This window comes from Chiloscyllium plagiosum, chromosome 27, assembly GCF_004010195.1.
Source record: "Chiloscyllium plagiosum isolate BGI_BamShark_2017 chromosome 27, ASM401019v2, whole genome shotgun sequence".
Lineage (NCBI taxonomy): Eukaryota > Metazoa > Chordata > Chondrichthyes > Orectolobiformes > Hemiscylliidae > Chiloscyllium > Chiloscyllium plagiosum.
In genome coordinates, this window is record NC_057736.1 from 3219627 (window position 1) to 3231836 (window position 12210).

The window sequence follows — 12210 nt, forward strand, 5'->3', positions numbered from 1 at the left end:
TAATCAATAGTTTATGGACAATTTAAACTAATTGTGAAGTTGTGTAGTCAAATCCAGGTTTTGCTTCTCTGGGGATGGGTGTGGAAAGAAAGGGCTTCTATCACCAATTAGGACAGCTTTTGTAATTTTAATGCAGGTATATTTCCCAATGCATTGCATGTTGGATAAAATAGTATCGTTCATTTCATGTTCTCGTGGAGAATACCAGAAACCTCACAAACTTTTTAAATGAGCCAGGTGCAGGTTCTTTCTTTGCCGCGCCCCCCCCCCCTAAACATTCTGTAATCCAGGTTTGATTCAAATTTTAGAGGCAAATGGTCTGAGGTATTCAGGATAGAATTTTGCTTTAAGATATTCAAGGGTTTTAATAAATTCTAGTTTTTCAGCCTCCAATCTCAGTTCATCCTGCCAACTGTAGCTGTTGTACACGAAGGTCCTTGCCTTCTAACATCTCCTCTCCCCTGAGGTGTGGTGATCCTCTGGTTAAACCACCACTGGTCACCCCTCTCTATTGAGAGCAGCCCTCTCTCTCGTGGCTATTGCAGCAGTTGCACAATTGAGTATGTTTTCTGAGGAAAGGTCACTGGACCTGAAACATCAATGCCTTCTCTCCACAGATGCTGCCAGACCTGCTGACCTTTTCTAGCAATATCTGATTTCCAGCATCTGCAGTTCGTTCTTTTTCTTGAATGTAATCTTCTAATCTATTCTGCAGAATAGGTAGTGACCATGCTCTTTAATGCAAACTGGATGCTGAATTGTGAAACTTGACACTAAGTCTTTACTCCAATCTATTTCTAGTTGACACTTTTAATCTCGAAGGCAGGTTTTTACAAAATTCACACGTGCTGTATAGACTGTTGTTAGATGTTTTGAGAAATGTTGCTTTTATCCCCGATGTTTTGCTTTTGGAAATCCTTCTTTACATTAGCCTTCATCCTTTTTTCTCCTTTTTTAAAATTATATTGTCTTTTAATATGCATTTTTCATATTAAAAATGAGCCTGCAGGAGGTGATAAAGACTGGAGGAGAGTGGCTCTGTGTTGGTTTCTGTTGTAAATACTGGAAGCAGCCTTGGGCAATCCATCTCTCCACTGATTTAATTTAATTAACTAAACTTGTTGGAACCCATACCTGACTAGTTATTTACTTGCTTTATTGTTATGTGGGAGTACTGTTAGGAAAAGGGTTTAGTTCAGGGGTGAACACTGGGAAATTTTTTCAGATGCATGCTTTTGTGTAACATCTATTTAATAATATTGATAGGAAGGAATGATTTGAGTTTTTGTTTTTGTTCATGCACAAAATTAATTTAACTTGTAAACCTGACCAAGATGACTCTGATCTACTGTACTGAGAAAAGACACTCTGCATGGATTCACTGGAAGGGTAGCCATGTTCAAAATGCTTTTGTTATATACCTGTCTAGACTGTACCTCTGTAATCTGGCAAACTTGGAGCCAGGGCTTTCCCGGAGCAGGGAATTGCCAGATTTCAGAAGGGCACCTGTCCCTGAACTCAGCTATCTGCTCCACTCTCACTCGACGTCTCGGGAAAAGAGGTTCATTTGCATAATCAATTGCTCACTCCTTCAATACAATACTGTGACATGTGAATTGAGAGGTTCTTGTATAAGGCAATGATCAACTCTAAATGAGCAACGTGTATTACATTGGCTCCAGCCATCCTACTGATAACCCACATGCAGGTGTTGTGAGACATGACAGGGAGCTCCATTGTTTCCAATGGAGCAGGTGTATGTGTAACAGCTTGCTAAGATCCTAGTAGTTATGCTGGAACAAACCTATTACTGCTGTCATGCAACAAGTCCTCTTTTTATCTAAGAACAGTGTCTCTTCTGTAGATGCTAGACAGTGGTGTACCATTAATCACTAAGTGGACCCAGGAGCTTTGACAAAGGGTCAGTTAGATTCGAAACATCGGCCCTTTTCTCTCCTTACAGATGCTGCCAGACTTGCTGAGATTTTCCAGCATTTTCTCTTTTTGGGTTCCAGGACCCAGGAGGATTGGTCACTGTGAAATACCTCATGGTGATATTCTGGTGGAGATGACCAGGGATGGGGGAAGAGACTGCAGGAGCTTCAATTGGGTGAACTGTTTGTGGAGCTCTATTGTGTTTTTTTTTAAAAAGTGGATGTTTTCCTTTCATTACAGAATCTGATATCACCACTGAAATTCCAACAACGACTCCCGTGTATTCACCTTCCAGCTTTGACCCAGCCAGTTTCATTGGAGGCATTGTCTTGGTTCTGGGAGCTGAGGCAGCATTTTTCTTTGCAGTCAAGTTCTTCAAGGCACGAGATGGAACCTACCAAACTCTGTAAGCACTAACCTGCCTTCTGAATGTGGCATGCTGATCATTGTTGTCTTGCTGTGGGCTTTATTTTACCCCCAACCCCTTGTTTGCCATTTCTTCCAATGTTCATGTTGCATGTGCCCCCTCCTGCATGCTTTGTTTGCTGTTGGCTAAAGCTTTAACGTTGTCACTTGTCTTCTGTTCAAACGTATTGAATCACTCATTAGGTGCAGAAAAGAGCAGGTAAATGGCTGTTATAAATAGGCTTACAGTCGGTGTCAGAAAAAATAGTGCAGCTGTTAAATTTTTGTATATTGGAAGTTTTTTTTCCTCCTGAAGAATCCCTTCTACTTGACCTATGCTCCGTATTCTTTTTAAACAGCAAGAAAGTTTTAATATTTTATAATCTTTGGTGAGAATTCAGGATAAAGCTCTCTTGGAATTGATCAGAACAATTGGAGATGCCTAAAAGTGAGTGGGACATGAGGAATTAATCCTTTACCTTCAAATTTTATGTTCGGAAAACTGTTTTTATACACCAGGCCAAACTGGGAGAGGAGATAGAATAAGAGATCAGGGTTTGGAAGGTATAGAATTTAAGTCAACCAAAAAAAATGTAGATGACTAATTTTAAATGTGAAACCAATGCAGTTGTGAAGTGTTAACTCTCCACTCGGGTTTCGGTGGGTAATGACGTTTTAGTAAACACAGCACAACCTCTTCATTTGCAAGAGAAATCTCTGACACAACAGGACAACTGCAGGTATTTGTGTTCCAAAGATCTGAAACAAAAATAGCAATTGCTGGAGAAACTCAGGTCTGGCAGCATCTGTGGAGAGAGAAACAGGGTGAATGTTTCAAATCCAGGAAATGACCCTGATTAAGGGACACTGGACTCAATCAAAATCAGCACCGCTTTAAAGAAAGAATTTGGAATGAGCACTTGAAAGATCCTTTCGTGAATGCAGTGTAGTGGGGTCCCTCTGGAATTTGGAAAGAAGTGAAATAGAACTGCTGTGATGAGACTGGAGGGTCATATTGAATTGAGGCGTTGCAATGTACTAAAAGCCCTTCGTTATTATCTGGTGTCGTGGGTCCTTCTAATGCAGTCTTAAGAATCTGATCAGCACAAGTGGCTTCTACCATCCATTTCCATAGCTTTAGATTGATATCTAGATAGTCTAATTAATAAACTAGAGTCAAGGATGTGGTGCTGGAAAAGCACAGCAGGTCAGGTAGCATCTGAGGAGCCGGAGAGTCGATGTTTCGGGTAAGAGCCCTTCATCATGAAGGGCATCAGGGTATTCCTGATGAAGGGCTTATGCCCGAAACATCGATTCTCTTGTTCCTCAGATGCTGTCTGACCTGCTGTGCTTTTCCAGCACCCCATTCTTGACTCTGATCTCCAGCAGCTGCTGTCCTCCTCACTTTCGCCTCCTGATTAATAAACTAGTTAAACCGTGTTATCTCGCAGTTCCCTAATGTGCAGTATTGCTTCTGTGCACCATGTTATGCCTTGGGTTTATGCATTCAATCCAAAAAATCTTCAGTGCAAAGATAATTGCAACAAAAAACAGTCGGCTAAGATTGAGTTTGCACCTGCACTGCTAAATCTTGAGTATTGCTCACCACTTTGTTTTGACTGGGAGACTGTCAGGAGCCTGTGGGTTTGAACAACTCTGGCTACTTTAATTGAAAGTTGTCTTCACCTGTGTACCTTCTTGCATGTTGTTTGTGTGGTTTGCTCCCCTCATTCTGAAGACCATTGCCAAACGTGTGGAATTCTGTCATTTGCCAGCTAGTTACCTGTTGAATTGTTTTGTGTGTGAGTGAGATGGTGCTCATAATCTAATTATGGGCAGCATCAGAACTGAGACTAATCTTGGCCAGGTTCAAGAAATACTTAATAGCTTTGCGAGTTCCAACTTGCTAGTATTTGGTTCCAATCTGCCAGAGTCATTCAAAAAACCGAAAGAACTGCGGATGCTGGATATTGGAAACAAAAACAGAAATAGCTGGAAGAGCTCAGCAGGTCTTGTAGCATCTGTGGAGAGATATCAAAGTTAACATTTCAGGTTGTGACCCTTCCTCCGATCTCCTGTTAAAAGGAAACCCAACTTTTTCCTAGTTATGCAGAAGATAATGGGTCAGAAGTAAAGGATAGGTGGACAGAGTTGTTCAGCCACTTCCTTAGATATATGCTCTTGGACCACAGGTTAAAAGTGGCCATTTACACTTGGAACTCCTTTTTAATGGTTTGTCCAAGACTCCAATAATGATCACTGGCTTTTGGCTCCCACATGGTATTAGGAGGTGATCATTCCACTTTGGCTGATTTCTAGCCCAACCCCAATTATTCCACTCTTTCTCCCAACCCCCACCACTTTTTTATTTTATTTGCTCAAAACCCCTTGATAACTTTCCCTGACAAAATTTGTTTTTAAAAATGTGTTCTTCTATTTTTAAATTCCATGGGAGTGGAGTGGGAGGAACGCATGCATAGGGTGATGTGGGCTTTTATTTTTATTTTAATGCTTAAAAGCTTGCTGCCTGACTGCCATTTCAATGGGGAGGGGTGGGGAAATATGAAGAAATCTTACCACATCCAGTTCTGTTTCCATTGGGTGGCATTTATCAAATCTTTACTAGACAGTTGGGGGTGAGATTGCTCAAGTAGTGAGAGCCAATGAAAGATTAATTCAGTTCATTAATTCAAAGATTTAGATTAGATTCCCTACAGTGTGGAACCAGGCCCTTCGGCTCAACAAGTCCACACTAACCATCCAAAGGTCAACCTATCTGACTAATCTACCTAACCCTATGGGCAATTTAGCATGGCCAGTTCCTCTAACCTGCATATCTTTGGACTGTGGGAGGAAACCCATGCAGACGCTGGGAGAATGTGATGTGCAAATTCCACGTAGACAGTTGCCCAAGGCTGGAATCGAACCCAGATTCCTGGCACTGAGGCAGCAGTGCCAACCATTGAGCCACTGTGCTGTCCTTCATTCCTTCATTGATCCAAGTCTTTTGTTGCAGTAACTATCAACTGTGCCAATAGTGGCCTGACCTTTGTACTGGTAAACTAAATAATTGACGTTGGCAATGTTTGGCACCTATTACCCTTAACGAGAAATGCTTGTAATGTAAAGGTACTGCTACAGTTTGTTTGCTGGTTTGCATTGTCTGCTTCATTTGTCTTTTTTGTTTTGTTTCATCTTAACACATGCTGCAAATAGTGAGGAGCCACAGTAGATTGTGTAAGGTCTGGCTACAACATGACTCGCCTATAAAGGAAGTAATAGCTTGCCCTTCACATGAACAAGAAAACAAAATTTCATTTGCTTTTAATGTCTTTACAACATGCACTTCAGTGCATTTTTACTTGTGTGTTGTGCATTTGTCACGATTCTGTTTACAATGATTCACCATTTAAATTTGAGAGATTTTAATAAATGCAGGGAGAGATCATACATTTTGGATACTGCTAATTGCTCCAATGTTGGACTAGTAAAAAGGGTGATGTCCCGTTAATATGTAATTTTTTAAAAATCTGCGTTTTTATTCCTGATGTCTTGATTGGAACTGTGAAATATGAGAACTCTCCAAGTTGTCGACAAGTTTAATTTTTCTGATATCTTTTGAGTCGCTCAGTAAAATGAAACTAGGATGAATGTATAAAGTAGATTTCCCCTTTTTTTTCCCCCCCCCCCCACCTCCCCAAGATTCCTTTCTCTATTCTATTGCTTGAGTTCGGTTCAAAACTTACCCCCTGGCTATCTCCCAGTGTAATTCTGAGCATTGAGTTTGAAGATGTTTGGGATATTTTTGTTTTTTGGATTCAATTTGTTCCTATCTGTCTCTTGTAAAATCTAGCTTGCTAACCCTAAAGTCTGACCCTGCTAGGCAGAGGATGAGAGCTTTGTATATCTAGATTCATAATAACTCTAGTTTTCTACAATTTGGTACAGTCTTTTGTTGCAGTAACTATCAACTGTGCCAATAGTGGCCTGACCTTTGTACTGGTAAACTATAATAATTGATGTTGGCAATGCTTGGCATCTATTACCCAGCAAAAGCCTGAGAGCTTCCTCTTTTTATTTTGTCTAAATGTTGTCAGTGAAAAGAGAATAGACTCCTGTCCAGTGTTTTAATTACTGCTACAGTCTAAATATCATAGTATTGAATGAGCATGAGTGAAATATTTAACATTTTAAAAAAATTCTTTGCTAATTGGGATGATAGCACAATGTTTAAAAGAAAATTATTGATGTACGATGTGGTTATTTTTCTCTAACGAGGAGAACCTCTCCCTCTGATAGACCCCTCCGGGGCTTGCTACCAGAGCTCGGGAGTGGATGCATCACCAGTGTTGCTGTTATCTGTCTGCAGTATGCTTCAATATGCTCTCTCGATAGAACAGAGTCCTGTCTTTACTTTGCATCTTTCTAACATAGTCTGCACCCTGATGAAGTTTTTGATTCAAATGCATGTCTCATCACGCCATTAACCCATGTGCTTTCTCTCTTTTTTGATAAGCACAGATGGTATTGGACTCTGAACATTTAGATTGTTGGCTTTGAACTGTCTAAAGGTGATGTGTTGCAGACAGTAGTGATCAGCAACCCAATCCTTTTTGATTTATGCCTTTTTTTTGTTTGCACACATTGTTCAAATATAACTTAAAGAAACAGCATTTTTAATATGGTTCAAGCAGCCGGTTGTTCAAGCCTGTATTGTGGTTTTGTTTTTGAAGAATGCCTTGATCTATTAAATGATAAGAATTATAGTTTGAAAGATGATTTTTCTAAGTAGCAGTGTGAGGAGTGAAATTCTTTTAATATTGTGATTCTGTTTTTCTAAAAGTATTACTCCGACCAGTATACCTTGCCATGGTCTGTGCAGAGATTAGCATAATCAGTCAACGGACCTTGCAGAGCATCTCTTGCGCTCTTTCTTTCTTTCTCATCTGACAGTTGTTACCCAACACCCCCAAATACACATCTCAATCGGATTTTAAACTGTGCAAACCAGGTATACTGTTGTGTGGTGGGGAGAATTTGTCAGAAACCATGTAATTCCGCTTTGATCTTTACAGTCGCTGAATTAAGCCGGTCATACAGAAAAGAAACAGACCCTTCAGTCCAACCAGTCTGTGCCAAACATAATCCCTAACTAAACTAGTCCCACCTGCCCATGCGAGGCCCATATCCCTCCAATCATTTCGAATTAATGTCTTTTAAATTTTGTATCCATACCTGCATCCATCACTTCCTCTGGAAGCTCATTCCGCACACCCCACTCTCCGACTAAAGAAAAATTGTCTTTTTAAAATAACTTTAAGTCTTTCTCCTCTGCCTTTAAAAATATGCTCCCTGTATATGAGCACCCCCCACCTACCTCAGGGAACAAACCTTTTTGCTATTCACCTTTATTTATACCCCTTACATTAATACCTCAAAGGTCTCCCCTCAACCTCCTATGTTAGTGAAAATCGTCCCAGTCTATTTTTTTTGTTATAACTCGATCCCTCCATTCCCAGCAACATCCTGATCCTCTCCAGCTTCATAATATCCTTCCTATAGGGAGGTTGGCCAGAATTGGACACATTACTCTAGAAGGGGCCTCACCAATGTGCTGTACAACCTCAATATGACATCCCAACTCCAATACCCCAAGGTCTGAACAATGAAGGCAAGTGTGCTAAACACTGCCTGAACTAACTGTCTGTATATGATGCAAACTTCAAAATTATGAAACTGAACTGCATTTATCCAAATTAAACACTATATCTGTCACTCCTCAGCCCATTGACCCAATTGATCAAGATCTTTTTGAAATCTAAACCTTCTTCACTATACTACCAATTTTGGTGTCATCTGCACGCTTACTAACCATACCTCCTATAATCTCTAAATCATAATTTGTAAATGGCAAAATGGATTAAGTACTGATCCCCATGGAACACCACTGGTCACAGGACCCCTGTCCAAAAAACACCACACCACCACCCTCTGTCTCCTGCTGTTGAGCCAATTTTTGTATTAAATTGGCCAGCTCTCCCTCCGTCCCAGGTCCTAAGTGGTCAGCTTATTTTGCATTTGTCACTAAGTGTGGTAATTCTATTATCATGCCATCATCAAATCCAGCTACAGAGTAACGTGAGAATGCTATTGTCATTCCTGCCATCTCCTGTTGTCAATGTTAAAATGTTTTAAAACAGTGTACTCTCTCGCATTTTGCATTGAGCTGTTTGAAGTAACATTATCTGCTCTTGTTGAGCAATACCTAGTCTGGTAAATGACAGCTAGAAAAGAGTTACTTTTGAAGCAAAATATAGAATGTAAACAGTAGAACAGTATGTACTGTTTCTGCCTGTACACCTAAGGGTTCATGGAGGAGGCAATTTAGCCATTTGTGGTTCTTCTTTGAAAATTCATAGTGCATCCTCCTATTTTTGTTTCTCCTTCAAGTTCCTTTTTATTTGGACACCAAAAACATGTCCACTATCGGGCAATGTTTTCCAATCCAATCTACTTTTTATTATCATGTGTATTTTGATACAACACTTTTCGATGTATTTTGTATAATGTTGCCACACTAGTAATTTCTCAAAACAGAAAGGTAAACCAAAACATAGAATATAAAGGCAGAAAAATGAAGAAATAAGTGTTCAATTTTACAGTCCTTATGTAAAGCTTTAAATCCGTGATGGCAAATTAATGATTCACTGGGGATAGCGAGCAGAACCTTTAGCTTATTGCTAAATTGGAATTTTTCTATATCAAATTAGTTTTGGAATTACAACAAATTCTACTAGTGACTCATACTGCCTGTTCTATCATAAGATGAGTTGCTTGTTCCACTTTCACCAGTTCTGACGTCATTTTATTTGCTGATGGGGTGTGAGCAGTGCTAACAAACCCAGCACTTCCATTTTGCTTGCCCTTGGTTGCCCCCAGAGTTCTGTAATTGGACATTCAGCAACGTCCACTTGAGGCCCATCCCTTAATTAACATTTCAGCTGTTGCCCTCCCCCTTTGGCTTCTGTGTTTTCATTATCATTTTGTAATCCCTCTGTTCACCTTCTCCCTGGCTCACGCACCCTCTTTCCCAGTAATATAGAGCACTCCATGAAGCCCTCCATTTCTCCATGAAGAAATTTGTTTAAAGCCAGTTCATTGCCGAATCACAAGTCGAGCGATGTATTATCAGCTGGCCTGACGTTTAACAAAGTTGAGGCTGAACACACATGATGGCGGTCATAAAGTTGTATTAATACTGTCAGTTCATCACCTATTCCCAACAGCGCCCCTCTATGTTTGTAGAAGGAGCTAAAGTAATTACACAGAAATAATTACCATGTACTTCACTTGAAATTTGGTATGACCTTCTGATTTACTTCTGCTGTAATTCATATTTGCAAATTGGTAGATTAGTAATTGACATTTTTTGGATTCACCGTAACAACTATTGCTTTCAGTGTATTCCCATTCGAGAGCAGTCTGGAAGGATGGGGTGGGGGAATATTGTAATTGTAATTGTTTAATTGTTTGAACAACAGGCAAAGAATGCTGTATCTTTATTTCAAAAGTATTGTGTATAATGTTAAGATATTTCACTGCTGTGATATTTGTGTTTTGCTGAATTAAAACAAATCTCTTCTGTTGGAATAGGATATAATCACAAGGATGGAAAGAATGGCTTTGAAGTGGCCAAAATAAATCTGCTCACTTCCCAGCAAACACTATTAAATGAAGCTGTCTTCACTAATGCCACGTTTATATTGCATTATAGTGGAGGAGATTTAAGATTCTGTTTGCCTTTGACGTGGTGGATTGAATTGGCTACAAATACTAGAGTACATCCAGGACTAATGTTCTGTGCTATGACCCTCAGTAGCACTGTATTGAGATGATATTTGTATACAGAGATCAAGTGAAAAGATCTTGTTAATTGTTTGGTGCTTTTTATGGACCAGACTACAGTGGCTTTTTTTTTTCAATAAAAGATCTTGATGCAGAGCCTGTTTGGTTTTTTTTTTGGCTTTTTGAGATTTTTTTTGGTTCAAGATCTAAATGTGTAAATGTTTAATTCACTTCTGAGATGAAATGTCACTTTATACTGGTTTCTGAAAGTTTGTGTGAAGCTCTGAGAACAGTAAAGATGATCAGACCAATATAATTCTAAAGAGTTTTAAGAATCAGTGCATTTGGAAACTATTTGGAAGAGTGAAATTTATGTACCATACTCCTGTATGCTAGCAAGTCCCATTTAATGTTACCAGTACACGTACACGAAACCCTGAGCCAGAATCCGGTCGTCTATGAATGATTTAGCACCAGGTCCCCCGTGAACATGAGGTGCTAGTAAAAGAGAGAGGCGGCACCCATACGGCCGCACTCCAGACCAGAATCGAATGGTGATACACACCGACCAGAGTCGGTTATCCTAGGCCAACCAGTGATCCATGGTGCTAGGGTATCGTTACATTTAGGCAGGATTCTGACTTAGAGGCATTCAGTCATAATCCCACAGATGGTAGCTTCGCACCATTGGCTCCTCAGCCAAGTACATATACCAAATGTCTGAATCTGCGGTGGTTCTTGTACTGAACAGGATTTACTATTGCAACAACACAACATCAGTAGGGTGAAACTAACCTGTCTCACGACGGTGTAAACCCAGCTCACGTTCCCCATTAGTGGGTGAACGTGAGGCCCCGCTTTCACGGTCTGTACTCCTACTGAAAATCAAGATCAAGCAAGCTTTTGCCCTTCTGCTCCATGGGAGGTTTCTGTCCGCCCTGAGCTCGCCTTGGGACACCTGCGTTATAGTGTGACAGGTATACCGCCCCAGTCAAACTCCCCCACCTGCCACTGCTCCCGGAGCGGGTCGTGCTCGGGCGCTTCCGACCAGAAGCGAGAGCCCCTCAGGGCTCTCCTCACTGGGTAAGTGAAAAAACGATAAGAGTAGTGGTATTTCACCGGTGGCCGAAGCCTCCCACTTATTCTACACCTCATGTCTCTTCACAGTACCAGACTAGAGTCAAGCTCAACAGGGTCTTCTTTCCCTGCTAATTCTGCCAAGCCCGTTCCCTTGACTGTGTGGTTTCGCTAGATAGTAGGTAGGGACAGTGGGAATCTTGTTCATCCATTCATGCGCGTCACTAATTAAATGACAAGGCATTAGGCTATTTTATGCATTCTCCATACGCAATGGATCGTGTCCTCTTCGAGATTTTAACGTCGCTCGTCGATAAATAAATACCCCTATCTAGCAAAACCACAGCCAGTTGATCTTAAGGGGACGATATAAAACAATATGAATCAGAATTTCAGCAACGCGAGAGATGAGCTGGGTTTTTCGACCGTTAGACTAGGTTGCCACTCATCGCCTGTTATGTAGCGTGCACTTTAATTATTTATCACCCAAATTACCCACCACCAGTTAACTGTGATCTAAAATAATACAATTTTAATTAATAAAATATTTAAAATTTAAAACTAATTAAAATCAAAACAATTTAAAATTGTTAATTACAATCATTAAAATACCTAAAATCTTATTAATTTATGTCAATAGGAGATATTAAGAGTCCATAAAAATCTGTAAAAGTTCAAGGGTCAAAGGTAAAACAAGGGTTGTGATATTCTGTGCAAAGGATTTAAATTTCAAGATCCCTAGGTATTTCATTAACTCAGTGTTCTTTTCAAACCACTTCCCTCAAACACCTATCACAAAACCGTAAAAAGATATATTACCTCCACCAGTGAAGTCCATTATCTCTTTTTCTAGATGTTTATATTTGTTATCTTTTTCTTCCTAAGCCGATTCAAGAGAGTTGATCTGTAGGTCCGTTCTAATAGTTACATCCACCACGACAATTTGAT

The 12210-nt window shown here is 40.1% G+C and overlaps 1 protein-coding gene across 3 annotated transcripts in view; it reads left to right on the forward strand.

The window, feature by feature from the left end:
* Nucleotides 1-10782, forward strand: part of cd164l2 (CD164 sialomucin-like 2) — a 43999-nt gene extending 33217 nt beyond the window's left edge. For all 3 annotated transcript variants that reach the window (XM_043717245.1, XM_043717246.1, XM_043717247.1), the window contains 2 exons: nt 2176-2341; nt 9994-10782. In XM_043717245.1, coding sequence (XP_043573180.1) covers nt 2176-2341; nt 9994-10000 — 173 coding nt within the window. In that variant the 3' untranslated portion in view covers nt 10001-10782. The remainder of the gene's footprint in view (nt 1-2175; nt 2342-9993) is intronic.
* Nucleotides 10783-12210: the final 1428 nt, after the last annotated feature.